Raw genomic sequence first — 24,833 nt, 5'->3', positions numbered from 1 at the left:
ACGGTATTTTAATTAAATATTTTTAACTTTTAATAAAACATCGCATATGGCTGCCAACTATCGATATGGGCCCGGAATACCTAGGTATCGATAGCCCCTATCGGTCTTTTCCCGCCTCTAGCAGCACTCTGTTGTCATTTTTACATTTTTGTTGTGTTTTGTTATCGTCGCGTCGAGTCGGTTCGCGTCCGTGTGATTTGTGATTTTACAACAACACATAAGCATTTAACCCCCGCGAGGTGCCAACAATGTTTACAACCCCTTAAAATTATTAAAAAATCCTTAAAAGCGCACCAACAAAAAAGGAAGAAAGGGAAAAGGTGATAAGCGTGGTGCGAGAAGTGAAGAAAGAAATTCCAATGCAGACGAACCCTTCGGCTCGTCGTTGGGAAATGTATAAATTATAAAAAAGTGCAGATAAGCGCGCAAACTGACGAAGGAGGAGGTGCAGAGAGCGAGAAACGGAGTGACAGATAACGAAAAAAACCAGATAAACAAAAGCCATACACACACAAAGCAACAATTCTTAATGCCGTTTTTTTCATTTTTTGCAATGTGTTTTCCGCGGGCGGCAGGGGTGCGGTGGCCTCCAAAAATGTTTACATGTGCTCGCTCGGTCAGCAGGAAAATGGAGAATTGCCTTTTCCTACTTAGCACGATGTGTGAAAATTGGCTAGGTTGTTTTCCGTTTTCCATCTTTTTTTTTTTGCTGTTTTTGTTTACCAATTTCGATAAGTTTCGGTTTCGATTTCCTGCGAAACGCACACACACACACACACGTTCTCAAAAAATGGCAGGGGGATTGCGCGAGCGAGTGAGACAGGCTCTGTTCTGCTCTTTTCTTCGCCACTGTTCTCCTGCTCCTTTTCCATGCCGCTCTTCACCCCCCGCAGTGCAATTTCTGATTCCCTGCGGAGGAGAGCCGAAAATAATACAGTAAATATTGGATAATAGGAGAACAAGCGTGGAAAATCGCACAATGAGCTGTTTTTAGATATTTCCTGGAATATCCTCTTTGATTTGTGTGTTTTCTTTAGTTTCTTATCTTAGGAGTTACAACAAACACATTAACAGTTCATTTTTTCGCTAAAAGATAAATAAAAGAAAAAAAAGACAAATAAATTATTAAATTTGTATGAAAAGATTTTTAAATAAAAATAATTTATTTTTTCCATGAACTAAGTTTTAATTCATGAATTATTCAAAGATAATGTTGCCTAAATATTCAATTTCGGAAAATACTTGATTTTCCTTTATCCAAAACCATCTGTTGTATTATTTCCACAAGGGCGGAAATATTTGTCAGGCCTTTGTTATTGTTTTCACCGCTTTTCCCACCCCTAAGATCTTCGCTTTTCTCCATTGTCCTTTGAAGATAAAACAAGTTCCTGTGAATGCAGCTTCCCCACCTTAATACAGACCCTAGCAACTTTTGCAGCTGCTTTTTGGGAACCAAACTAAAAATTGATTAAGCCCCCTTATGTGACAACAGGTGCAACAGCTGCTAATGCGTTACCACGCCTCATATTTTTCTTTATCCAACCCCTCGCAGTGCTACAAGAAAGAAAAATATCGAAAAAGTGCTAATTAATAACCGAGAAGGAGAATATATAATACCACACAATAAACCATAAGTTAATCAAGGAAAATGGGAAAGCTGCTGAGCCTGCTGTCACGCGACGACTCCAATTGTTGCGCGGCCAAATCCTACGATGTCTTCCTGGACTTTGAGAACGCCGCGCCCACGGATACGGAGCGCGAGATCTACGAAGAGGTGGAGCGCGTTCTCCGCGAATCGGAGGTGGTTTTGGAGGAGATACAGATCTATCGGGTGAGTGTCTCTCGTTTCTACCCTGTGCGTCATTACGTTGGGATTAACCGCAGTCTAACTAACCGGTTATTAGGCATTTAATAATTAATTCTATAGTTTAAAACAACTATCTTATATGTGACAAATTGAATTTATAGAGGTGTTTAAGTTACACAAAGCGTTTTTATATTATTTCTTATATTTTATTTAATAAAAAAAAGATTAAAGTAAATTCTAGCAATTTTATTGCTTATTTTATAATAATAACTTTATGATTAGTCTGAAAAAAAGTAGATTGTGCTCTTAAAGAAGGCTTACTTTAATCGTTATATAAATTTTATTAACATATCATTATAATTTTCATATAAAGTCCTATAATATCCTGTATTCAACTCTATTCTATCTATTAAGCCCAACTATAAATATTTTATTTATTTCTTAAAAGCGTTGGAAACTGATAATTTCAACAGCTTGCTAAAAATAACAACAATTGCCGGGAAATCGAGAGCAACAAAAACAAAAGCAGAAACAATAAACGAGCAACAAATTGAGTATTTAACCTTTGGCAGTTTGAGAGCAGAGAGCTGGTTGTTATCTTGTTGCAAACATTTACGATGCTCTCAAGTAGAGTTTACAGGGTTCCCTGAGAAACTCAAAACATGAAAATTAATTAATATATTTAAAATTTTATATGTAGACATGCATAAATTATTACTCATAAAAGCCATTGATAAACGGTGAATGATTTTTTAAACGCCTTTAAAGTTCATATTTTACACAGTAATACAAATTCTAAGAATCCAAGTCTTAGGGTTACCACAATAAACTAAATAGGCTTTAAATAGCTGGCGCTGAAGATAAGATTAACTGCTGTGAATATGAGTGTCACTGGCAAACATAAACCTTAAACCCATTTTCTAGTTTCTCCAATGTACATTTTCGGGCTCTATCAATATCTTCCTCTCTCTCTCTCTCTCTGTTATTTCTCTGTGGGGCTCTTTTGCGGTCTGAGTCACGCACGTGCCCGCATACATATGATCCGATCCGATCCGATGTGGCGGACCTCTTTCATTATCATCGCTCCACTGACGTCATTAACCAAGTTTTGCCGCTGCTACTCTTCACACGCGGTTTTTCTTTCTTTGCCTCTCTTTGGTGAAGAATTACTCACCCAGTCTACGGTTTTTTTTTACACAGAAATAAATGAAGGTATGCTTAGTACAAAGGGTAAATATAATGCATAATCGGTTATTAAAATAGCTCTTAATTAATATTGAAGTTTTTTTTATTTAAAATGTTAAAACTGTAATATATTTGCATTTAAAGAATGGTAGTTATGATAGTAAATAGGTCTACATTTTTATAATAATATTTTGTGAGCAATATTTATTGAGTACCTTCAAAACTAGCCTGTTTTTAGTGACAAAACACAAAGAGGTTTTGGGGGGTATTCTTCTTATTCGCAGCCGTGTGTGTGTGTGCAAATTATTAATTGGATTTCAGACGGAAAGAGACAGCCCAAGAGTTGTGGGAAAATATGTAGAAAGGGGCGTCAGACAAACACACAAAATGTCAGGCCGAAAAAAAAAGCTTTAATCAACGCAAATGAACTGGAAAATGTATACCAATGAGCTCATTTCCTTTGTTGTGACCCACTTAAATGGGACCAGAGACCGAATAAAACAAACCCCAACCAACCAACAAAAGCGACCTCGAGGGGCATTTAACCCTTTGGTGACTGCAGCAGCAGCAGCAAGCAACCTTCCCTTCCATTAAAAACCAACTTAACCAGAGGTATTTAAAATGCGCTCAATTTGCGGGCTGCATTTCATTTTCATTGCAGTTTTTATTCGACTGCCATGAGTGGGTGGGTGGCTTTGGGGCTGGAAAACTGGTTGCCAAGGCGAAAAAAGAAACAACCAAAAAACTGGTTGTGGAGTAGGTGATTCCCAAATAATATATACTTATATATACAGTTGGCCGGGCGCCAAAAGCTGGCAAAAATGGCTAAAAACTTCATGTTCTTTTTCACCTCTTCCTCCTCAAAGTCGGGTTGCTATAAATAGAGTGAAAACGGCCAGAGAGGAAAAATCAACTATTTTTCTTTTATTTTTGCTGCCTTTATGTCTTGTTCTCTTTAAGTTAAACCCTGGGGTATCGAACTGAGCTTAAAAAAGCAGAGAGGATTGATTATTTAAAGTTCTTTATTGCTGTTTTTATTTTTGCCTCTACTTCCTACTTTATATTTATATATTTTTGTGCCTCAAATAAGTAATTTTAAGATCAAATTATTTCTTTCTGTTTAAAACCGAGACGAAAGAAATCTTTAGCCCAATTTTTCCCCATCTGTAATAGGCTTTTCAATCCGATTTATGGCCACTTGCTAGTGACGCTTTTGTCAAATATTGGCCCAGACTTAGATAAGAATGAAAGGCGCCCCATTGTGTCTATATGTGTGTAATAAACTAACAAACAAACTATAGCAACAAGGTCAACAAAGGGCCGCAAATAATAATAATAGAAAAAGCCACCATTCAGTGCAGCAGCAATAGCAACAATGATAATAATGATAATCACAATCACAATAATGATGCCTCACCTGAACACAAAGGAAACAACAATGCGAACAGAAAAAGTATATATCAACAACATCGTGTGGGTGCTGGCAGCCAGAGATAAAAGTTATCGGGTTTGTGGGCCACCAAAAAGCCCATCGGAAATTTCATGAACACGGGCTTTTGGAAATCATATTAAATTAGAGGAGTTGTGGTTTTCCACAAGAGATAACAATTATTACATGCAGCAGATAGAGGGGCAAAACATATGTCGAACACATGGCAGTAATCCAATACGCAACCTTGAACCAAAACCCGCTGAAAAAATATATATAGAGTGCGAATTTCTGTGGTTTTTGAGTCTCTCTTACATAATATTTAGAAATATAAATATAAATAAGTCAGCGGACTTCAAATTGAGTCATTAAGATATCTTTGTTGATTACAAAATGGTATTTAAATCATTACGTAAATGTTACACACACAACTTGAGTCATCAAATGTTGAAGAATTCAATTTCTAAGTAAACTTTGGTTTGCTTAAAATCAACTTGATTTGGCATTTAATGTGAAGAAATGAATTTCTGTCAATTTTTTTTTGCCAACTCAGAATGAAAGTCATTTTATGTGAAAAGTTTGGTTCATTTTGATAAGAAATTTGCAAAGTTTTGAAACTTTGGCATTGTAAAAAGAAAAGTTTTTGGGTTTTTTATTGAAAACGATAAGTGTAAATGAGTTATTTGTTAGCCCAACTTTTTGATTAAATATTATTAAGGAAAAGTTTAAATTAAAGGAGTATTTGTAATTTAATAATTTATCCTATTTATTTGCTGTTTTTTTTTTTATTTAAAGCCTTTTAAGCCACCGCTAATTTCTCAAATTCCCAAATAACTTCCCCCTTCTTTAAAAACAAGAATAAACCTAGTTTTCCCACCTAATAATATGACAATGATTTGTCATATTTCCCCCATTTAGGAGCCATTTTTCCCCTCTAAATCAGAGCAGCAGCTGTTTTCACTCAAAAGGGGAGAAATCCTACTCCATAATGGACATAAAGGCGACCCATTTAAAAAGCCTGCTCTACATATTAAAAAGCGTCATGCATAAATATATAAACATTTAGGCTTATTGTGAGGGGGAGCCTGACACAGACAATCGGAATAATCACAGAATCGGAAAGAGCAGTCATTAGATATATGCCCCTCCATACTCCCACCTCTTCCAGTTTATTTTTTTTTTTTTTAATTCCACGAATAACTTAAACGATGTGCGCGAGTGCAAAATCACAAAGAGAGAATAGAGAGAGAGAAATAAAAGTCAACTTCCGGTTGGTCATTCGGTTGGTCAGCCGATATAATTGCTATAATGTGCGTGCCGGCGATCAGCGTTTGAGTATTATAAAATTATATTTTGTATACCTTGTTATACAACCCTTTTAAGCTGTTCTGTTTGCACTTAAAAAAATGATTTTAAAATTAAGAAATAAAATCCATTAAAGTCATTAAAAGAGCATGAACTTTTTTGGTTTGATGAAAATAAAACCAAACTACTTTTATTACTAACTAAAAATGGTTGGTTCAATGGGTTATTTAATATGCAACTAATTTTATAATTTACGACGTTTTACTTTCCTTACCTGGGTTTTATGGCTTTATTTGCTAAATGTTTAAAGCTTTTCAATGAAGACATATTTGTTTCTATGTCATCGAAATCAAATTCATAGTTCCAAAGGTGTAAATAAACTATAAAAAAATTAATGTAAGGGTAAATACTAGCAGCACTAGCATTTTAATTTGGTTTATTTGATATATTAAAACGTAATCATTATACTACATAAAGATATTCATTAAAGTTACTAGAAACCCAAATTTAAAATCAACTTCCTCATTGTTAACACTTTCCAAACACTAGGTAACTCCTTTAAAGGTTCAACCAAGGTTTATTTTATTTATTTATCAAAAACAACAGTTATAAAATCGTATTTCGTAACCTTAATATTCCAAATTTAGTCTATGGATAAAATTGAAATTCATCATTCAATTGCATTTCACTTTTCCAAGTCCGTATTTGTGATTGTTTATCGCTTTAGCGTAAACGTATTTATTTTCGTATTTCCGACGTCATCAACAACAAATCAAATGCGTCGAAAATAGAGAAAGAGGGAAACGAAAAACATAAACAAATTGAAGTAAATAAAAGTGTACACATTTTAAGTGTAAAGCTCAATGTGGAAAAGTGTTTCAACAAAAAACAAAAAACGAGTAATTCATTTTGTTCAAGTATCATTTTGTCGCCTTTTTGAGTGCACTTTAAAATGAGACTTCGGTGTGGTGATGATGCCTCATTTAAGTTTATTTTTTTTTTTATTTTAAATTTTTTTTGTTGAGTTTTTTAAGGTGGGTGGAAATTGTGGCATGATGCTGTGGCATTTCTTGGTATTTTATGTGGATGACGCCTCCACAGGTTTGACATACATACATGTTGATATATTTTAATATTTAAGTTCAGTATAAAAATGTTTAATATTTGTGTAGGTATCCTTTTTAATATTTATATAAATTATAAATTGCATTTTTTTAATCCTTTTTATTTGTGAATATATTTAGTAAACCTATTTGTTATAGATATAAATTATAAATTCCTTAGAACCGTGGCAAACTTTTAAATTAAAATAATTAAAAAATATAATATAATTAAAAAATATTTTATAGCTCTGAAACGCACTGTTCTGGCATGACACATTTTTTGTTTGCTTATTTATTGAAATGACACTGAGCTGATTTGCTTTAACCAAATTTAATTCAATTAAATAAGGCGGTGAAGAACATTTTTTGCATTATTTGCATTGCTTTCAAGTTTAAACAAGAGATAAACTACAGCAAAACAAAAAGATTTAAGCATAATAAATAAATAATACATATAAATTGTGTCCAGTTTTGAAAAAAAAAAGATAAATTAAACCTCTTAAAGTATTTCTAAAAACCATCAGTGACTTCTGCTTTCCCTAAGACTCCTCTGCCACCTTAACTGAACTCTTAAAGAGACTTTAAAATAGTCAAATGACCAATTTACGACTTCTGTAGAATGAAAGGAAGGTATGCTCCTAAGTACGTCTGTTTTCTATTGTCTGGGGGCCTGCTCAGTCCCTGTAAGCTGCTTAGAAGCCGGGTGTAAAGTGCAACGACGTTTTCAGCTGCTTTTTACTGCCAACGTTGTCGTCTGTGCAGAAATGTATTTTATTTATTTATTTATTTAGTTGTTTTTCCTTTACTTATTTTACGAGCCACAACTGTTAACATCTCCGTTTATGCGTGTAATTTGTACACAAGCAAACGGGGGCTCTGATGAAAAATGTGCAATTTTTCAGGAATGTTTTCTGATTTATTTTGTATTTTTCTTTCTGCAATTTTCGTTGCAATTAAAATTTGCCGGCAGACGCACAGCAGTTTTACAATTTTTTATGCCACTGTTAACCCAATTGTAAGCAGCTGTTTTTGCTGAGTTTTACAGCGCACAGGGAAGTGGTAGGGGTTTTGTAGGGGCGTTTTAATCGATATTGCCACCCATTTCCATATCCATTTCCCCCCGACAATTGTGATTTATTTGCCTTAATTGAGAACAAGAGAGTGACATGTGTTTTATGGGAATGCGACAGCTGTCCTGCTCGTTCGCTCTCTATATTTCTCTTTCTTTCTCGCTCTATGTCGGCTGATTTCCCAGAATTTTTCCCTAGGGACATTGACATTTGATTGGCGCCCGGCCTGGCTGGTCGGAGTGCGTCAAACGCCCAGTTTTGATAAGAGGAACCACCTCCTTTGTCGATAATTAAATGCAATCATTTGGCATATCAAACACAAGGATTGTTTTTGGGGTTTTCAGGGGCGTAGAGGTGGATAAATGGGGGATTTTGATAAGAGGAAAATATGTAGAAAATGAGTAGGTTAATTTAGAAACGAGTTAATAGTTACTTTAAATACAATTTTTAATAATATTGAAACTATTTTTATATATTTATTTGTTTATATTTTATTCAAATTTTTAACTTGATAATTTTCCAATCAACTTTTATTTAGTGGTCTAAAAATTTGTGATTTAATTATTTGTATTAGTTTTCTTATTTTATTTAGTTATTCAACATTTTAGCTTCCATTTAATGCAAAAACCAGTTCGGAATTATAATGCAAAAACTGAAATTTCAAGACTACTCTTTAACCCTAGCATTATACCAAATTTTTCAAAGAAAATCTTTAGTTTTGTGATAATCAAAAACCTAGTAAATATTTAGTAAACATTTCCCCGAATTTTATGTACTTCCCTTGGTTCTTTAACTAGCACATTCTCTCTTGACATTGATAATTTCGCAGGTTTATCTTATCTTTATGGCAATCGCAAGCGTTGTTGCTGCTGGTTTTTGTTGCTTTTTCGATTATCTTGATAAATTACGGCAGTGCTCGTGACATGTACGAAGAAAAAACCGCTCTATAAAAGCCTGGCCCTGGCCCTTGGACAGTTAAGTAAACCGATTCGCACATTGTTAAGGCCTATTTAAATGTAAATGGTAATTAAATTTACAGCACACGCACCACAAAATGAACTTGGTTTCTATTTTGCTTTATGTTTGCTTGAATTTAATGTTAATTTGACTTTTATTTTGTTTCACAAAATGTGTAATGACCAAATATGTCACAGAAATGAGTTCTACTCATCCGGGGGATTACACAATATCAAGAAGAGTCGACCTAATCTCTATTTTTTACTGGCTGCCTCAACTGAAAGTGATCTTTTAATTGCTTAATGCTTGCTATTGTTTACTAAATGACTTCCAATGATGCACATTCTTGTGAAAATCAAAAGTCGCACCTCACTCTTTGAATTCTCCGATGTTTTCCGCTTAACAAAAGCCACAGTCAATGATCGTTCTGATAGTGACTCACAAAAGCCATAGTTGCGAGACTTCTTGTCCGACTCAGCAGTTTTCCAAATGTAATACGACATCAGCAGCAGCAGCTACATACACAATAACACAGAGTTTTGCAAGTTTTACATGGCAAGAAAAGGTTGTAAAAACATTAAAGTGATTAGCAAATAATTACAAGGGAAATTCTTGGGGAGGGTTGTTTTTTTAATAAGGAATTAATGGGTTTCAGGTAGGTTTTAGTACGGGTTTTGTACTAATACGCTTGAAAATTAAGTCTGACAATTAAAAGCTAGGTTGTTAAAATATTGATTTAATTAAAAAATGATTTTGTGATTTTACCAGAATATTTTTTTGAAATAAAAGAAAAAGGCTAGGTCTGGATTTTGTTAAGGGGGGGGTAAGGTTAATTCGGTGCAAAAATGCCCACTTTTCAAAAAAATGTTGTGGCGAAACGGCTAAAGCTAGCTTAACGAATTAAATACCATATAATAACACAACATTTGAACAGTTTGTGATAAATTTTGTATTGAAAAATATTTAGAGGTAGAGGAGTTATAGGGAATCTCCCGAGTCGCCTCCAAAAAAAGTTGGTTTGCGGTGTACATCCTAACTGTCCACAGAATCATCCGATCTACAAAAATTATACCTCATTCGTTAAAGGATAAGTGTCCCGAGGTATTCTCGAAGCGTTTTTATTTTTAAAATTTTTTCCCTATTTTTTATCAAAATTTGAAGTCAAAACCCCGATTTTTGACTAAAAAAAAAACGTTATTTCTTAATTAAAAAATATATAACAATTAAAAATTAAAAAAAGGCCGACGTGAATACCTGGGGAATTAGTTAAAGAATGTGTGTGCCAAATTTCAAATCGATCGGTCCAGTAGTTTTTCTGTAATCGTGTACACCGATTTGAAAAATTGAATTTTTCAGGAGAGCGCTTTAAACTTTGTGATTCTCATGCATTTAACACCAACCGACCTTCGTTCAGCTCCGCATAACTTCGTCAATTTTACTATGATTGATGTAAAACTTGGACACAATATTCTTAAGATATTGAACTTTTAAAATAAAAAATAAAAAAAAATTTACGAAAAAAAAAATTAAATACCTTACCCCCCCTTAAAAAAAGAGCCTGAAAGCCACAAAAACCTGGCTAAAAACCACCTGGGCCACATAAAATTTGCTCAATAAAAGAAAATTTTTATTAATATTTTTTATTAATATTTTAAAATCATAATTACTTGTTAGCTAAACAAAAAATTAAAGAATTTCCTTTAAAGAAATTATAATTCTCATTTAAATCTTTTCGAAACTAAAACCATTTAAATTGTAATACCTTACAAACTTTTTAAAATAAAAATTAATTAAACTAAAAGCTATTAAGAAAACCTTTATTTCGAGTGTACATTATGTATGTCTCCCAGCATATATATATTTACTTATGATGATATCTGAGCTGAAAACGGGAGTAAAACAGAGAAGCAACTTTTGTGAGTGGGTCTCCTCCACCGCTTTTCTGTCCATTGAATAATTAAGCGATTCTCGCCAGCGGAAGGCGCAAAAACATGAAAACAACAACTAGTATATGTTGGGAATTATGAAATATTTATGATTATATGTATTAGTCAAGAGAAGTGAAGTGGCGTCGGCGCTATGAGAAAATTGTAGACTGCAGTGTCAACTTGTCATCGTTGTCGTCATCGTCATCATGCTGCTGGTTGCACTTTGTTTTTCTTCATTTATTTACATTTATTTTTATTATATTTTTAGTGTGGTCACGAAAAGGCGACTGAATGTCTGTCGTCGTTCCTTTGTTCTTGTTTTGCTTTCGGTTTCTGTGTGTTTTTTCCTTTGACTCTTTCCTATTAAAAATAAATGGTGAGAAATTAAGAGTCATCAAAGGCAGAATCCCCATTTCTCTCTCTCTGGGAAATGGTTTTGGCCTTTTGAATTTATTTAATGTTTTTGTGCCGTTCTCGGAATAAATTTGCATTGATTTTGTGACTGTCCCTGTTACACTGTCTTTTTGCTTTATTTTACCTTTACAAATATATATTTTGTATATATTTTCTGCATTTTGTTCATTCATTGATTCATTTCAACGTGTTTGGCATCCAAAACAGCTTTTGATGACTAGGAAATCTAGAGGGAAATTAGGTAAATGTGCATGCAGTTTTGTCAATGAAATGAAATTGTCAGCGAAAATATGTGAAAAATCTATGGCATGTTTGTTGTTAAACACATCACCAGAGAGCCGTAAACAACTTCAGTGGCATTCATGAAAACATTTTCCACCCACACTTTTCCGTGCGCCTGGAAAAACACTGTTGTGTTGTGCCACATGACAACATCAACTATTTTATAGCGTCATGCGTTTCCATTGTCGGCGAAAGTCCAATTCTTCGAGTCTGTGCCAGTGCATTTTAGCGCCGCCTGAGATAAATAGTTGCACTGGGGGAAAAATAAAGATAAAGGTAGGAAATTTAATTAATTAAAACAGGAGAAAATTATATTTTAAAAGGATTTTGTATAATATAATTTGAGTATATTTTGCAATTAAATAAAAGTATATCTTTGATTTTGTTGCGTAGTTTTCTGTTGATATTTATCAGTTAAGGGATTTTCTATTATGCCTTTTCAAAACCCCAATAAATGTTATATTTTTTGTAAAAATTGTATAAAATATTTCTTTAAATAAGAAATTTTATTACTCATCTTTAGGAAATACCTATTACTAAAGTCCGATTTTTGCACCATCATGCCAGGATTTTTTTTATTGTTTCTAAGATTTTTAGCATTTTTTCCTTGAAAAGATATTTATAAATTATTTATTATTTATTGATATATTATTTTTATTTATTTATATATTATTTTATTATTTATTATTATTTTGTTATTCATTTATATATTATTTTAAATTTATTTATATATTTTTTTGTTTTCTCGAGTAAATTTGTGAATATTCAATATAGTTCCTATAGTTTTTCCCTCAGTGAAAGGCGATAAAGCCCGGCGCTCCGGGATCAGGTTCCGATTTAAGCTAGTGTGTGGGGTTGCGATTAAAACCCGATCGTGTGTTTGCTAATGCTAAACAACATAGTGTCATTGGCAATTATCTGGGGCAGAAAGAAAAAAAAACAGAAGAAAAGACTATGCTATTTGCTCATCATTTTTCTTGCATTTCCGCATTGCAAGCCTCTAATTTCATTTTCAATTAAAAACGCTGCCATTTCAGCGCGGCAGATGCAACACTCGCTAAAGTTAATTAACTATTCAACTATGTGTGGTTTTCTTTTCTTTTCTGTTTTTTATTTTTATTTTTTTTGCTGCTCCATGGAGCAAATGAAACGCTGACTGATTGCGCTTTTTGATGATGAGCAATCAAAGCGAGCAGAAGGGGGGAAAGGGGGAGTGTTAATTAAAAGCCAAACTAGAAACAGTTACAAAACGAAAAGCGGTTCTTGCTTTATTAATATTACTAACACTTCTTAGCAAGCCAAGTCATGCAAGTTCAAGTTTGTTGCTTGCTTGCTTGTTTTTGTGGGTGATTTTTCATTCATTTTTCCCCCCACTCGGTTTTTCATGGTGCCGGAGAACAGACGGAGCCAGCAGAGCACGTGCTTCCAAATGGAGCACATCGCGGGTTTTTATGGCCAGATAAATGCCTGCAATGATGATGATGATGAATCAACCACAACACAATTGCTCACTGAGCTACCGATCCCGTTTCCTGTGGCAAAAATGCATCAGATGTGGAGTTCAAGTTGCCTGTACAACACCAACGCTTGTCTGATGTCTTTTGTCTGCTTTTTTGGTATGTGACAGGCTGTGAATGAAGATAAAATGCAAGTGACATGAAATGGAGATATGTATAAAAAAAGAAACATAAGAAAAAAAAGTTCTTTGACATTGAAAAATATTTTTAAAAACCCCCAAAGATTTAGGGTACTTCGATTTTATACGATTATTGCTTTAAATGTCTTAAAAAACGTAGTACAAGAGAATTCCCTTAAATTTAAAATCTCTAAAAATAACACAGATTATTTATATAGAACTAAAATAATCCTAGTTTGAATTAACTTCTTTTTAATTAAAAATATTGCCATATTGTTAAGTTTTAGTCCCTTAAAACCCCCCGTCAGGTTGGAAAACAAATATGAGCTTCTCATAAACGACTCTTAACCATATGTGAGGAACAAAAATCACACACAGGAGTATTTATTCCTCTCCTTGAAAATCTCTGCCTTGTGCAATGTCTCTGGAATGTCATGCCAGGCTCTAGTAAACAAGAGTGCGCCCACACAGGCCACGTTTATTTCAAAACCATATAGTACTCCAAGGCAAAAGGAGAAAAGAACAGACCAGACCATAGCAGACCCAACCAGAACAGACCGTTTCCGTTGCATGACCGTGGTGGCTTCAAGAGTCCTTAGAGAGTCACTGGCGTAAACGAGACAATGCCGTTGAATGAAATGCCAAGACACAGAGAGAAATAAGTAGTAAATAAGAATTAAATCACACTTAAAAAGACTTGGGTAGTATACTATGTATATTTATTAGCTCGTAAAAATATTTATGATACTCTTTGTATAGAAATTACTCTTCCAGAATATAGTTTAACCAGAATTTAAATCTTATTTATTTTTATTATTTTTCCTCTGAGTGCATCCTTGCAGAAGGCGAGGCCACAGTCAACGACAGCTAACCTCATCCCCTTAAATTTTAGTTTTATAAAACTCCCCCTCATTGCATTTTGTTTACTTGTTTGTTTGCGCGCGTTAAACATTCTCGGATGCTCCAAGTGCAGCAGCAGCAGCAGCAGCAGCAGCAGCAGCAGCAGCCAAGGACATGATATCTTGACTTACAGACAGGTGTAAATTATGTAGAGTGAAAAGAGATGCCTGTGCATGGAAAAAACAAAAGCAAAACATCACAGATGCTGGATGCAGGCTGCAGACAGTTTCATTCATATTATTATTATTTTTTTTTTTTTATGTGCCAAAGCATTCATGGTAAAAGTTAGGAATACAGAAAGGGGAAGGTTCCTGCACACTAAGAGAAAAACTTGAAGAAATTTAAGGTTAATTATAGGGGAAATACTTCATATTGAGTTCTTAAAAATTTATAAGAAATAAGCACAATTAATCATTATAACAAAGACATATTTGTTAAACTTTTCTTTTGGTTTTACTGATATACAAATTAAGCTTATAGAATGATGAATTTATATTGATTAGAATTTGATTTTAAAGTCAAAAGATATAGTTATTGCTCTAGGAAAAATAAATAGTCAGTTTGCAGAATATATTTTATTAAGGGGGTCTTCTCATTGGGCAACTTTTTTTTTCGATTTTTTTTTTTTTGCATTTATTTATAGCTTGGGATGGTGTGTATATGTGCCCAAAAGGATTTTTAGAAATTCGAAATACTTTAGAAGATACAGCCTTTTTTGTGAAGCAAGATCTATGCAAAATGAGCTTTTTTCAAACTTCAAACGCGTTTATCTCGAAACCACGTTTTTCGAACTGGCGGCCATGATATCTCCAGTTCAACTGAACCGATTTTCATGAAACAAAGCGGAATCGACGCAGAATTGTCACCATTTTCGGCTGACGGAACAGATTTTTTTTTTTTAATTTTTTTTCTATTTTTTTTTTTTCTATTTTTTTTTTTACACTAAACTACAAAAAAAACGCCCGAAATCGAATTTTTTTTTTGAATGGCCGCCATTTTGTTTTAAAAATGTAAAAAAAAAATCTGTTCCGTCAGTCGAAAATGACATCTATTCTGATTATAACCCCGTTTTTATTTTTCATTTCGGACGCTCTGGAGACCCTGAATCGTGGCCGCCAGGACGACACCTTTTTTTTCGACCACCAAGTTTGAAGTCTCATTACTCTTTGAACAACCCTCGTATCAAGGCAAGAACAACTTTTTTAGTTACTTTGAACATTTTTGAATACAATAAATAAAAAAAGTTTTCAATTATTCTTTGCGTTTTCAAATAAGAATTTTTTTAAAAAGGGTCCAAAAAACGGCTTTTGAATGAGAAGACCCCCTTAAATTCATAGTATTAGCGAAAATATTTTAGTTAGTTTTAACGAATTTACCACCTTTAATATATATTTTAAATGGATTTTCTATGAATCAAAATGTGTTTTTTCAGTTTATAAAGTTTTCCTTATTTTCGAGTTGCTTTGTATACCCTATAATTATTTTTTTGAAGTGTAAAAAGTCACTGCATATTATGCCTTCCCGTCTGAAGTGTGTTTGTTGATATGCGCAGCGATTTAATTATAAACACACAACACGTGCTTAGTCCATTACATTATGGGAAAGGTGTGCAAACTGAAAATAACCACACTGAACACTCAACACTCTTAGAACTCGCACAACAACACACACATACACACACTGAGCTTGAACTTCGCAGTCCACTGAGCTGTGCGTAACTCGTGTGAGTTTTTTTTTATAATAGCAGAGTTTCAGGTCGAATCAGAGGCAGGCCCTGTGGCTATATTTAATTCTTTCTAATGTATGCCAATATGGCATTAATCGCTTAGACACGCAACAAACATTGAGTGGTGGCTATATAATTATCCTGCGCGTTGTTTGGCCAGAAAGATGATGAGAAGCTATAATTAAATCGGTTAAATCTTAGAAGTTGGCTTCAGAGGAAAGTTGAGGAAATTATGCAATATAAACTAGGGAAGAAAATAATAATAGGAAGCTTTGCTTGGATGGGTTTCTTTTAGTTTTTACATTTATTTCTCTACTTTTTGTAAATTCTAAGAAATACAAGCAAATATTTGGTGTTATTTTCAAGATTAATTTTCAGGGTAAAATCGGTTGATTTAATCCACATGAATCCAGTAAACTATTATGCCAAAATATACTCTTAAAATTTCCTGTGTTGGTGTATCCCTAAATTCGTACTTGAGAATTTTAGGTGCCTTTTTTTTCTTTGTTTTTCAAAGTCTTACAATAATTTTTTAATCTTAAATAAAAGTCTATCTTTTTTCCGCTTTCTTTAACAAACTCTAAACAGTTTTGCTGCCAATTATCCCAGGTTGCAATTACCAATCAGCAAAAAAACATAAATATTTTCTGGTATTATTAGCCACTTAAAATGTATTAGAAAAAATGCCAAAAGACCTCAATTGAAATAATCAACGCCATTTGCTGATTGCACTGGCAGACCACATGGTCATGATGGGGCCTCTGGCTCTCTGAAACGGAATGAACTCTACTCTTCACATCGTCACATGCAATGACCGTATGTTAGCTCCAGTTTCCCGATTGCCAGCCAGCTGCTGCCGTGTGCGTTGTGCATGTTTTCCTTTCCTTTATTTTAGTTTTATTTCTCCTTATTTTGTTTTTTTTTTTTAGATCATAAAGCATCGATAAAAATCGCTGCGCCGGTCCACAGCCGGTCAATGCACGCGGTCGTTATTGTTGCATGTGCCGCTGAAATAACGGTGGCGAGGAAAATGCTGAAAAGCTAGCTGCCCCTCACGGTTTGGTGATTGTAATAATAAAACAAATGCTTGAAATGTGGTCAGCAGGCATAGTTTTCCACAAAAAACCCGTAAAAAACTAAAAAGCGCCAGAAAAAATGAGTTCACTGAGGAAAAAGGAGTTGAAACTGAGCTAGGATTATAGGTTATCGATTCTGGATTTCAATAGAATTTTATTTTTATAAATATAGTTTGAATAATACTTTTGTAATGCAGAGCTATCTTATAATTTATACAAATATATTGTATTTATTTAAAAAAGTTTATTTTTAGTTAAGTACTTGATAGATTTATCGATATATGATTTAATCGAAATCGTTGTAGCGATATATTGAATATTATGTTAACTCATCCCAAAACTCCTTTGATTTTTCAGTGTAAAAATCATTAAAAGTTTGCATGCCAAACTCGCATTTATTTCTGGTTTTCCAGTTACCAAGTCAAACAGTATATATTGACTAACGATTTTTCTATTCCAATTCCTGTTAATTTTTTTTTAGGGTGCCGGCAAGGAAATCCGAGAAGCAATCGCCGATCCCTCGCCTGAGGTGACAGGGAAGGCCTGGGCGGCGGTCCTGCCGCTGGTCAATAAACTGAAGCGCTGCTACGAGCACTCCATGGAGCTGGACAAGATCGTGCCCAAGCTGCTGGGCCAGCTGGTGGGCGGCAAGCTGAATCCGACACAACACCTGGAGACGCAGCAGGCCCTGGTCAAGCAGCTGGCCGAGATCTTGGAGTTTGTGCTGAAGTTCGATGAGTACAAGGTGAGTGAGTTTTTTTTTCTTTTATGTTACGTGTTGGTGTGTTGTGTTGAGTTGTTGTGCGTGTGTTACAAGCTCTGGTCCATATTTGGCAGTAGCAACGCCTACAAGGGTTGGGGTTTAACCCATTAGTTGTTGGAGGTGGAAAATGAGGTCGGGGAAGGAATTTACAGGGTCAGAAAATTAATGGAATTACAACTATTGAAAAAAAAATGTTTAAAAAAATATAAACTAAATTTATTATTGACTTAAAAGTGATATATTTGCGGTTCTTTCAGTTATTAAATAAATATATTAATTCCAAGTCGTTAAATATATAAAAAATATTACAAGTAAATTGATTTTACCTTTATTATTTCTTATTTTTTTTTTTTTTTTAATATAAATCTTAATCAAAAGCGGAGTAAACTTTAGCCAACTTTTATTTTAATAATTTATTTATAAAATTTACAATGCTTTTCATTTACAATCTGGTATTTCATGGGTTAAATTATGCCGTCTTCTTCACCGCCTGCCTGTCTGTTTTGTTTACCTTATGTGGGCGCTGTCGACAGTCCATCCGATCCAAAGCAATAACCAAAAGGCAAAGTCAAACGAAGCCAAACCAAGTCCCACTTGCTGCTTGCTGCCAACTCATTGTGCGCGTGGTTGCATTTTTAATTGACTGACTTCAATATATATTTCTGTCTGGGCTAACTGAAGACTAACTTGGCCAAGACGACGAGCGCGTGCTGCGGCTCATTGATGAAAAATCTTTGGGCCAGCAAACAGCTAACACAGCTTGCATGCGTGCCACACAGTGGAGCATCGGACATCGGACATGGGACATGGCCCAGGCACTTACGCACACGCAAACCCAACGAACGATGGCCGGATGAAGTTGTAAAAAGCATAGATATATAGTTGGTGGGAATACAGCAGAGGTTATATGAGTAGAAGAGGTATTTATTAGGGGGAAATTATGATAATAAGTGGTTTATATGAATTTTACATTGAATTTTTATGGGTAAATTGATGAGGTGTATTTTTAGTTTAGTTCTTAAAAGTGGTATTGTCATACCTACCTTTTAACCCTAATTGTTTCTTAAATTTTCCAACATTTTCAACCACAAATTGTTTACAATCGGAACAGTAACACTGGCTGTGACAGTTGGCTTTGCAATTTCGATTTAGCAAACACAAATCGATTCGTTTTAATGGCAAATCTCTGTGGGTAAAACATTTCCCATGGCTCGCTTCCGGTTGGTTTGAAACTTTCATCAAATCAGGCGGACATAGACAGGGAGTTTGGGGATCTAGGACACTGACTGGAGGGGTTAAGGTAGGGATATGGCACAGTCATCGCCATCGTCGTCGGCTTCCAATCTCTGATGTCTGTAACTTGCTGGCTCCCCAAGATGATGATGATGATGATGTTGATGTTAAATGCTGTAAACTGCACGTTCATTGTGTGCTCAAAGTGTCAGCTGCCTGGCTTAGATACATATACTCTTGCATAGATATAGATATAGATGTATATATATATAAATGTTCTCCTGTAATAGTTGTGTGTGTATATAGCTTAGACGTGCTTCCCTCTAACAGCCACTTCCGTTTCGTTCCCCTCAAACGGTGGGCATTGTCTCAGCGCTTTTGTTGTCCGCCGGAAAGTATGCTGCATACAATTTTTTGACTTTGCTTGTAACTGGCTTCGTTTTAACGACAAGTTTTTATTGGTCTAAAAAAAGAAGAAAGAAAAATCTTGACATGGCTGAGAGGCACTTATGTTGTGTGATTGAGGAAGTATAAAAGTGAAAGATGAGTGTAAAATTAAACAAAATAAAGTAAACTATGGAAAACAATTAAAAATATTAATATTCTTTATTAATCATTAATAAGATTTATTTTCTTTTAATTACCAATTACAAATACATTTTTAAAATGTTTTTAAGTCCAATAAATTCTTATATTACTCTCATAAAACAGAGTACTTATTACCTCTCGTAATTTTTGTGTTGATATTTTTAACTTTTGCCCTCTTATCTTATCCCTAGCAGATCAATCAGCCCAAGAAAATACCAAAAAGAAAATTATTTTCTTGGCAAACAACCAAAATGGCTCTTTAGGGGAATGTATTCAATTTTTTGGCTTCTTTACAGGGCAACATTTTGTATAGGGGGAATATAATCCCCTACTCTCCTCTACTTCTCATCGAAATCTTCACCGACATCGTAGACTGGCTGCAGGCGTCTGGGATATTTACGCAGATAATTGGCAAAATGCTGTGCATATTTGGCCTGAAAATCACGTTGCCTCCAAGGTTGGGCGGGTTGATAGTAGTTACCATCGTTGGTGTACACATTTTGATAGTTATTTGTGGCTAGCGAGCGACTGCCACCAATTTGGACTACTTGCTCCTCCTCGCGGCGTGAATCGCTGGATTCCAGCTCTCTAGAGGAATGTTGGGGATATGGTTGTTGAAATTGTTTGGTATTTGGTGTTGTTGGTGTAGTTTCCTGTTGTTGGTAGTAAAAGTAGCCTGGGACATTGTTGTAATTGTGATTTGGGTAACGTGGAGGAGGTTGGAGGTCTTCCCTTCTTGGTTCACTTCTCCAACTTGGCTGATATAGAGGCAAGGTGTCGTCCTCTCTTTTCCAATTTGGATAAGTTTGTCTGGGAGCCTCCGCTGCATAATAACCATTTATATTTGGATACTGCCGCTGCTGTTGCTGCTGTTCTTGGGCACTAAACTGATTATCATTGACCACAATCGGTGAACCCGACCATATAGATTGCACTCCTGGGATTGCATAAGTTCCACCACTGAAAGGTGATGCATATTGAGCTTTTCCACAAACTGCATCGATCATCAGCAGCATCATCAACACTGCATATAGCTAAAAATAATAACGAATAATCATTACTATAGATTAATCATCTCGGGTGTCGTATGCTTTATAATATATATGGAGAGATGAGGGTGGAGGAGCACTTACCAAGCTGACGATCCGTCCTGTTTGCGGCTTCATTTCAGACTGTTGAGAACGATTTATGCTAATAACGTATTTATATGGGGTTTCGCAACAGACTCTCCACTCAAGTCTCGACACTACTACTATATAGTACACCTGGCCCAGGCCAGTGCATGATTTTTTCTGTCAAGGTGATTGGATGAGCAACATATACTCTACCTCTACCTCTACCTCTACCTGACTCAAAAATTCGAGGCGGCGGAATCTTAGAAGTTGTTTTCTCACGCACGTTCCCGATGCAGCCCTGACAGTTTAATTTTGTTTGGTTTTGGGCCTGGCCCGGGTACTAGACTTGCAACAGTTAACTACCAAGAGGCAAAAGGCATCAGAGGCGACAGCAGGCAGCAGGCAAATTGCGGTGTCACGTACTGCGTAATTAGTAATTAGATTTTAAAGCCAACCGTAATTAGAGGCTAACAAGAGCGAGTGTTGAAAAGCCGCTGAATGTGTATAGCGTTAACTGACAATACTTGGCTGAAGTGTTGGTTTGTAACATAGCCAAGCTACTTGCTGTGATGGTAATTTAATAATTTAAAATATTTATTAAAAAGGAAAGAGAGGAAATTTAATATAGACTAAAACTAGATTCCTACAGTAAATGAAATACTCTAAAAATTGATTAAAAATCTTTATTTATAAAAGTGACATGATATTTTTTAGATATTTATTCTCCTGCTTTATCAAACATGAAAGAACAATATATTATTTTTGTAAATTAAGTAATGTAAGCAAACTAATTTCAACGAATTTTTCCTTTTTGATTTCTTAATCATGTAATAATAATATTAAACTTTTGTAGATTTTCCTAAATTTCCTAAAAGTTTATGCGCGTTACGCATCTTACATCTTTACCTTATAAAGCCTTTGGTTTTAAGTTTTTTTACTTTGAATTGAAAATAAAACACATATTTTTATATCCAAATAGTCTCTTTTCTTGTAGAATAAGTTGTAGAAATAATGAATAATTTTTTAGAATTTACAAAATGTCAAAATGTTAAGAATTACCGATTTTCAACTCTATGAAAATACAATTTTTAGCAGTAAACTTTTGAATTTTGTCTTGTCAAATTTATAAATTTGGACGCAAATGCAGGATAAAGAAGGCTCCATCTCGTGGCACAGGAAGTTGGCTCAGAAATTTCCCACCATCATAAGAATCATGAAATAATTTGTTTAAATGGGACTTGGTTTCTGTTCTTTTTCCCAGGGCCAGGTCTTGGCAAGGAGTTTCGCGAGTAAGCAACTGCAAGAACAAGAAGTTATTAATATATTACAAAATATAATTTAAAATATTTACAAAAATTTATGTTAAAACAGAATTAAAGTTAGTATAACTCACAATTTTCTTCGTTATATTGGCCAAAGTATCTGAAGAAGGTGGCTGATTGAATGGCTCTTTTTGGAACATATTCTCCTTGTGGCACTTGAGCAGATGAGCTGCTATGATATTTCTTGCCCTGATCTCCTCTTCATTTTGGGTCGGTGTCCGCAGTCGACTTATCCACATGGTGGCCATCATTTTGGAGCGCAAGTCCAGGTTATCAGTCTGAAGCTCCAGATTATCAATGTCCCGCTTGAAGTCATCGACGGATTCCATGACCATGACGGTAGTTTCGCTGGGCTTTTCCGGGTAGGTCAGAGTTATTGCCGAGTCCAGCTCCGATTGCCCCTGGGAATTCCTCGACTCTTCAAGCTTTTTTCGTTGTTGCTTTCGACGCTCGCGTTCCTTTAGGCGTGCCGCTTGTCTTTCCAGCCGTTCTTGGCTTGGGTCTTTCTTCTGCTGGAGCTTGGCTCTTTCTTCGCTCTTCTCCTTCTTCAGCTCCTTCTTCTCCTTCTCCTTCTCCATCTCCTTGACCTCTCGCTCTAGTTCCCTACGACGTTCGGCTTGGTCTTGCTGCATAAACCGAAAGGAATCCATTTCAACGGAAGTTCGGCTTCTTCTTACGTGTCTGTTGCTGTGATTAGTGTGTATGTTAAAGGGTGCTAAAGAGTTTATAATAATTATTAATAAATTATGTAGTTTACCCCTCATTTGAGTCTCTACTTGGGGATTGTTTGAAGAGGTTTAAAAATCCTTTACTGGTGTTACTCATTCTGTTTAAAACATATTTGAAACTAAACTGATGACTTATTGAAATTATTCTCAGGGGTTGTGTTAACTTTTTTTGAAGGGTCTTTTGGGAGGGAATAATTTTCAATTTTTTACCCAAGGTTTTTATTTTTAATTAATCTAAAATTGCAGAAATTTATTAAAATACTAAATCAGAGTTTCGTTAATAATTTCTGCTTGGAAAAACCAAGAAATCTCGGCTAGATTCTTTTTAAATCTGAAAAATCAGAGCTCCTAAGGTTATTTCTTGCTTTTATCATAAGATTTGAGCTCTAATTCTATTATTATTTTAATTTATTTATTTTATAAAATATTAAATTATTTATTTATAAAATAAACTAACAAATTTTCAAATTTTTCGTATCCTTTTAGATGAAAACCCCCGCCATACAGAATGACTTTAGCTACTACAGACGCATTGTCAGTCGGCAGCGCGTGGACTCCACGGAGAACATGCTGGTCAGCACGGAGCTGGCCAATCGGATGTCCCTTTTCTATGCCCATGCCACGCCCATGCTCAAGGTGCTAAGCGAGGCCACCTCAAAGTTTGTCAATGATAATGCGGACGATGTCCAGAATACGACAGAAACGTTAGGAACCATGGCCAAAGTCTGCCTCAGAATGCTGGAGAATCCGTGAGTTTTTATTTTAGAACTTATAGAAGATAAAATCCCTAAATATATTTCCTGATTCCAGAAAACTTCTGCAACAAATCGAGCGAGAGGACACGAAAATGCTGGTGCTGCGTGTAATGGTGGGCCTGGTGATCCTCTACGATCATGTCCATCCCGAAGGAGCCTTCGTGCGGGGGGCCCATGTGGATGTCAAGGGTTGTGTGCGCCTGCTGCAGGCGCAACCGGCCATCAAGGCGGAGCCGCTGCTCAATGCCCTGCGATATACGACGAAGCACCTGAATGGAGAGAACACGCCGAAGAATATACAGCGCATGTTGGCCGCATAGGAGCGGAGCAGGTGGTGGAGTGGCCAGAAGGAAGTCCTTAAGGTTAATTTCTATGTGTATTGCGTAACGATCTAAAATGGTTTTACTTTATTTATGTAATTAGTAGGCTTCTTGTATTATTTGTAAAAAAAAGAAAAGAAATTGTAAGCGAGCGAGCGAGGTGGAGGCAGGCAGCCTGTAGTTTTACGTTTTAAATTCCTCAAGCATTTGTTTTTTATGCCGCCAGCCAGCCTCCGTCGTAAGTGGAACGCATATATCAGCAGCAACAATATTTAGTTGATAATCTAGCCCTAATGTTAAGTAATGAAGCAAGGAACCTAAATTAACCTTTAAAAAAGAAAACAAAAATAAAAACAATTAGCGCAAAGTTTAAACTGTGTGAGAGATAAATCCTAAATTTTCACTACAACAGAGAGATTATAAATATAAAACTAAAAAGAACATTTTTAAAATCAAATCTAGAGTATTTTTTTGTACAGAAGGGTGTTAAGGTCTAAACTAACGCCTAAAATTAAACGAATTGTACGAACTAAAATGCCTAAACACACACTACAACCACACAAGCAGAAAGCGGATGCATTTATATATATATATTTCCACGCCGTCAACTTTGATAAACGTATTTAAATATAAAACAAATCTACAACAACATAAACTTGAGCTGCGCAATAATAATATTTTTAAGATTTACAAATAGTAATAAAGGATTGAAATAAAAAAAGGCAACACTTAACGCATACAATTTGTACCAAAAAAAAATTAAGGAAAATAATGAGAAAATCACACAAACTAAATAAAGATTTATATATGCGATAAGAGGAGCGAGAAGAAACGGATGAAGATGATGATAAAAAAAAACTATATAGAGAATGCTGAATCAAAATAAATATCACGCAAAATCAATTAATGTTTTGTCTTTACTTTGGGAGCTTTCTTTTTTAAAGATATTGTTTTAGTTTATATATTTAATATTTACTTTATTATTTATTATTAAAAAAGAGGATTAAAAAAACACTATGATAGTTTAAATTAAATATTTAATTTTTTTGTAAATTCGAAATTAATATTTATGGGTCTTTTTCTACCCTTTCCTTAAACAAGGGACCTAAAAATTATTTAAAACAAGAAAGAAAGCTAACTTTGGCCAGCCAAGGTTTGAATACCCTTGCAGGTAACAATTAAAATATATCA

At 34.9% G+C, this 24,833-nt stretch overlaps 3 protein-coding genes across 4 annotated transcripts; 1 reads left to right on the top strand and 2 right to left on the bottom strand.

Moving 5' to 3' along the window:
- The first annotated feature begins 151 nt into the window (after positions 1–151).
- On the top strand, positions 152–24,545 carry LOC108071922 (CYFIP-related Rac1 interactor B). 2 transcript variants are annotated; one of them, XM_017162882.3, is made up of 5 exons: positions 152–320; positions 1,553–1,831; positions 17,300–17,563; positions 23,054–23,316; positions 23,378–24,545. In XM_017162882.3, exons 2-5 carry the CDS (start codon positions 1,649–1,651, stop codon positions 23,640–23,642), a joined length of 975 nt encoding a protein of 324 aa, XP_017018371.1. In that variant the 5' UTR covers positions 152–320; positions 1,553–1,648; the 3' UTR covers positions 23,643–24,545. The 2 variants fall into 2 exon arrangements, with proteins under 2 accessions (XP_017018371.1, XP_070141771.1); XM_070285670.1 differs by having other exon boundaries at positions 152–332.
- Positions 19,402–20,810, bottom strand: LOC108071865 (uncharacterized). Its single transcript, XM_017162793.2, has 2 exons — positions 20,536–20,810; positions 19,402–20,436 (listed from the first exon to the last, which is right to left on the bottom strand). Exons 1-2 carry the CDS (start codon positions 20,566–20,568, stop codon positions 19,741–19,743), a joined length of 729 nt encoding a protein of 242 aa, XP_017018282.1. The 5' UTR covers positions 20,569–20,810; the 3' UTR covers positions 19,402–19,740.
- Positions 21,496–22,754, bottom strand: LOC108071924 (A-kinase anchor protein 17A). Its single transcript, XM_017162884.3, has 3 exons — positions 22,597–22,754; positions 21,911–22,526; positions 21,496–21,814 (listed from the first exon to the last, which is right to left on the bottom strand). Exons 1-3 carry the CDS (start codon positions 22,662–22,664, stop codon positions 21,641–21,643), a joined length of 858 nt encoding a protein of 285 aa, XP_017018373.1. The 5' UTR covers positions 22,665–22,754; the 3' UTR covers positions 21,496–21,640.
- Positions 24,546–24,833: the final 288 nt, after the last annotated feature.

The sequence above is a fragment of the Drosophila kikkawai genome, chromosome 3L (assembly GCF_030179895.1).
Source record: "Drosophila kikkawai strain 14028-0561.14 chromosome 3L, DkikHiC1v2, whole genome shotgun sequence".
NCBI classification, from domain to species: domain Eukaryota; kingdom Metazoa; phylum Arthropoda; class Insecta; order Diptera; family Drosophilidae; genus Drosophila; species Drosophila kikkawai.
The sequence above is the reverse complement of the archived record's forward strand: the minus strand, read 5'-3'. Positions and strand labels throughout refer to the sequence as shown.

What these genes read in the sequence shown, in the direction of transcription:
- LOC108071922 (XM_017162882.3), top strand. Translation starts at nt 1,649, where the DNA reads ATGGGAAAGCTGCTGAGCCTGCTGTCACGCGACGACTCCAATTGTTGC. An exon ending in TGAAGTTCGATGAGTACAAG is followed by an intron (nt 17,564 to 23,053) that starts GTGAGTGAGTTT and finishes GTATCCTTTTAG; the next exon opens with ATGAAAACCCCCGCCATACA. An exon ending in CTCAGAATGCTGGAGAATCC is followed by an intron (nt 23,317 to 23,377) that starts GTGAGTTTTTAT and finishes TCCTGATTCCAG; the next exon opens with AAAACTTCTGCAACAAATCG.
- LOC108071865 (XM_017162793.2), bottom strand. Translation starts at nt 20,568, where the DNA reads ATGAAGCCGCAAACAGGACGGATCGTCAGCTTG. An exon ending in CAGGACGGATCGTCAGCTTG is followed by an intron (nt 20,437 to 20,535) that starts GTAAGTGCTCCT and finishes TATTATTTTTAG; the next exon opens with CTATATGCAGTGTTGATGAT.
- LOC108071924 (XM_017162884.3), bottom strand. Translation starts at nt 22,664, where the DNA reads ATGAGTAACACCAGTAAAGGATTTTTAAACCTCTTCAAACAATCCCCA. An exon ending in AGTAGAGACTCAAATGAGGG is followed by an intron (nt 22,527 to 22,596) that starts GTAAACTACATA and finishes CACTAATCACAG; the next exon opens with CAACAGACACGTAAGAAGAA. An exon ending in CCAATATAACGAAGAAAATT is followed by an intron (nt 21,815 to 21,910) that starts GTGAGTTATACT and finishes TTGTTCTTGCAG; the next exon opens with TTGCTTACTCGCGAAACTCC.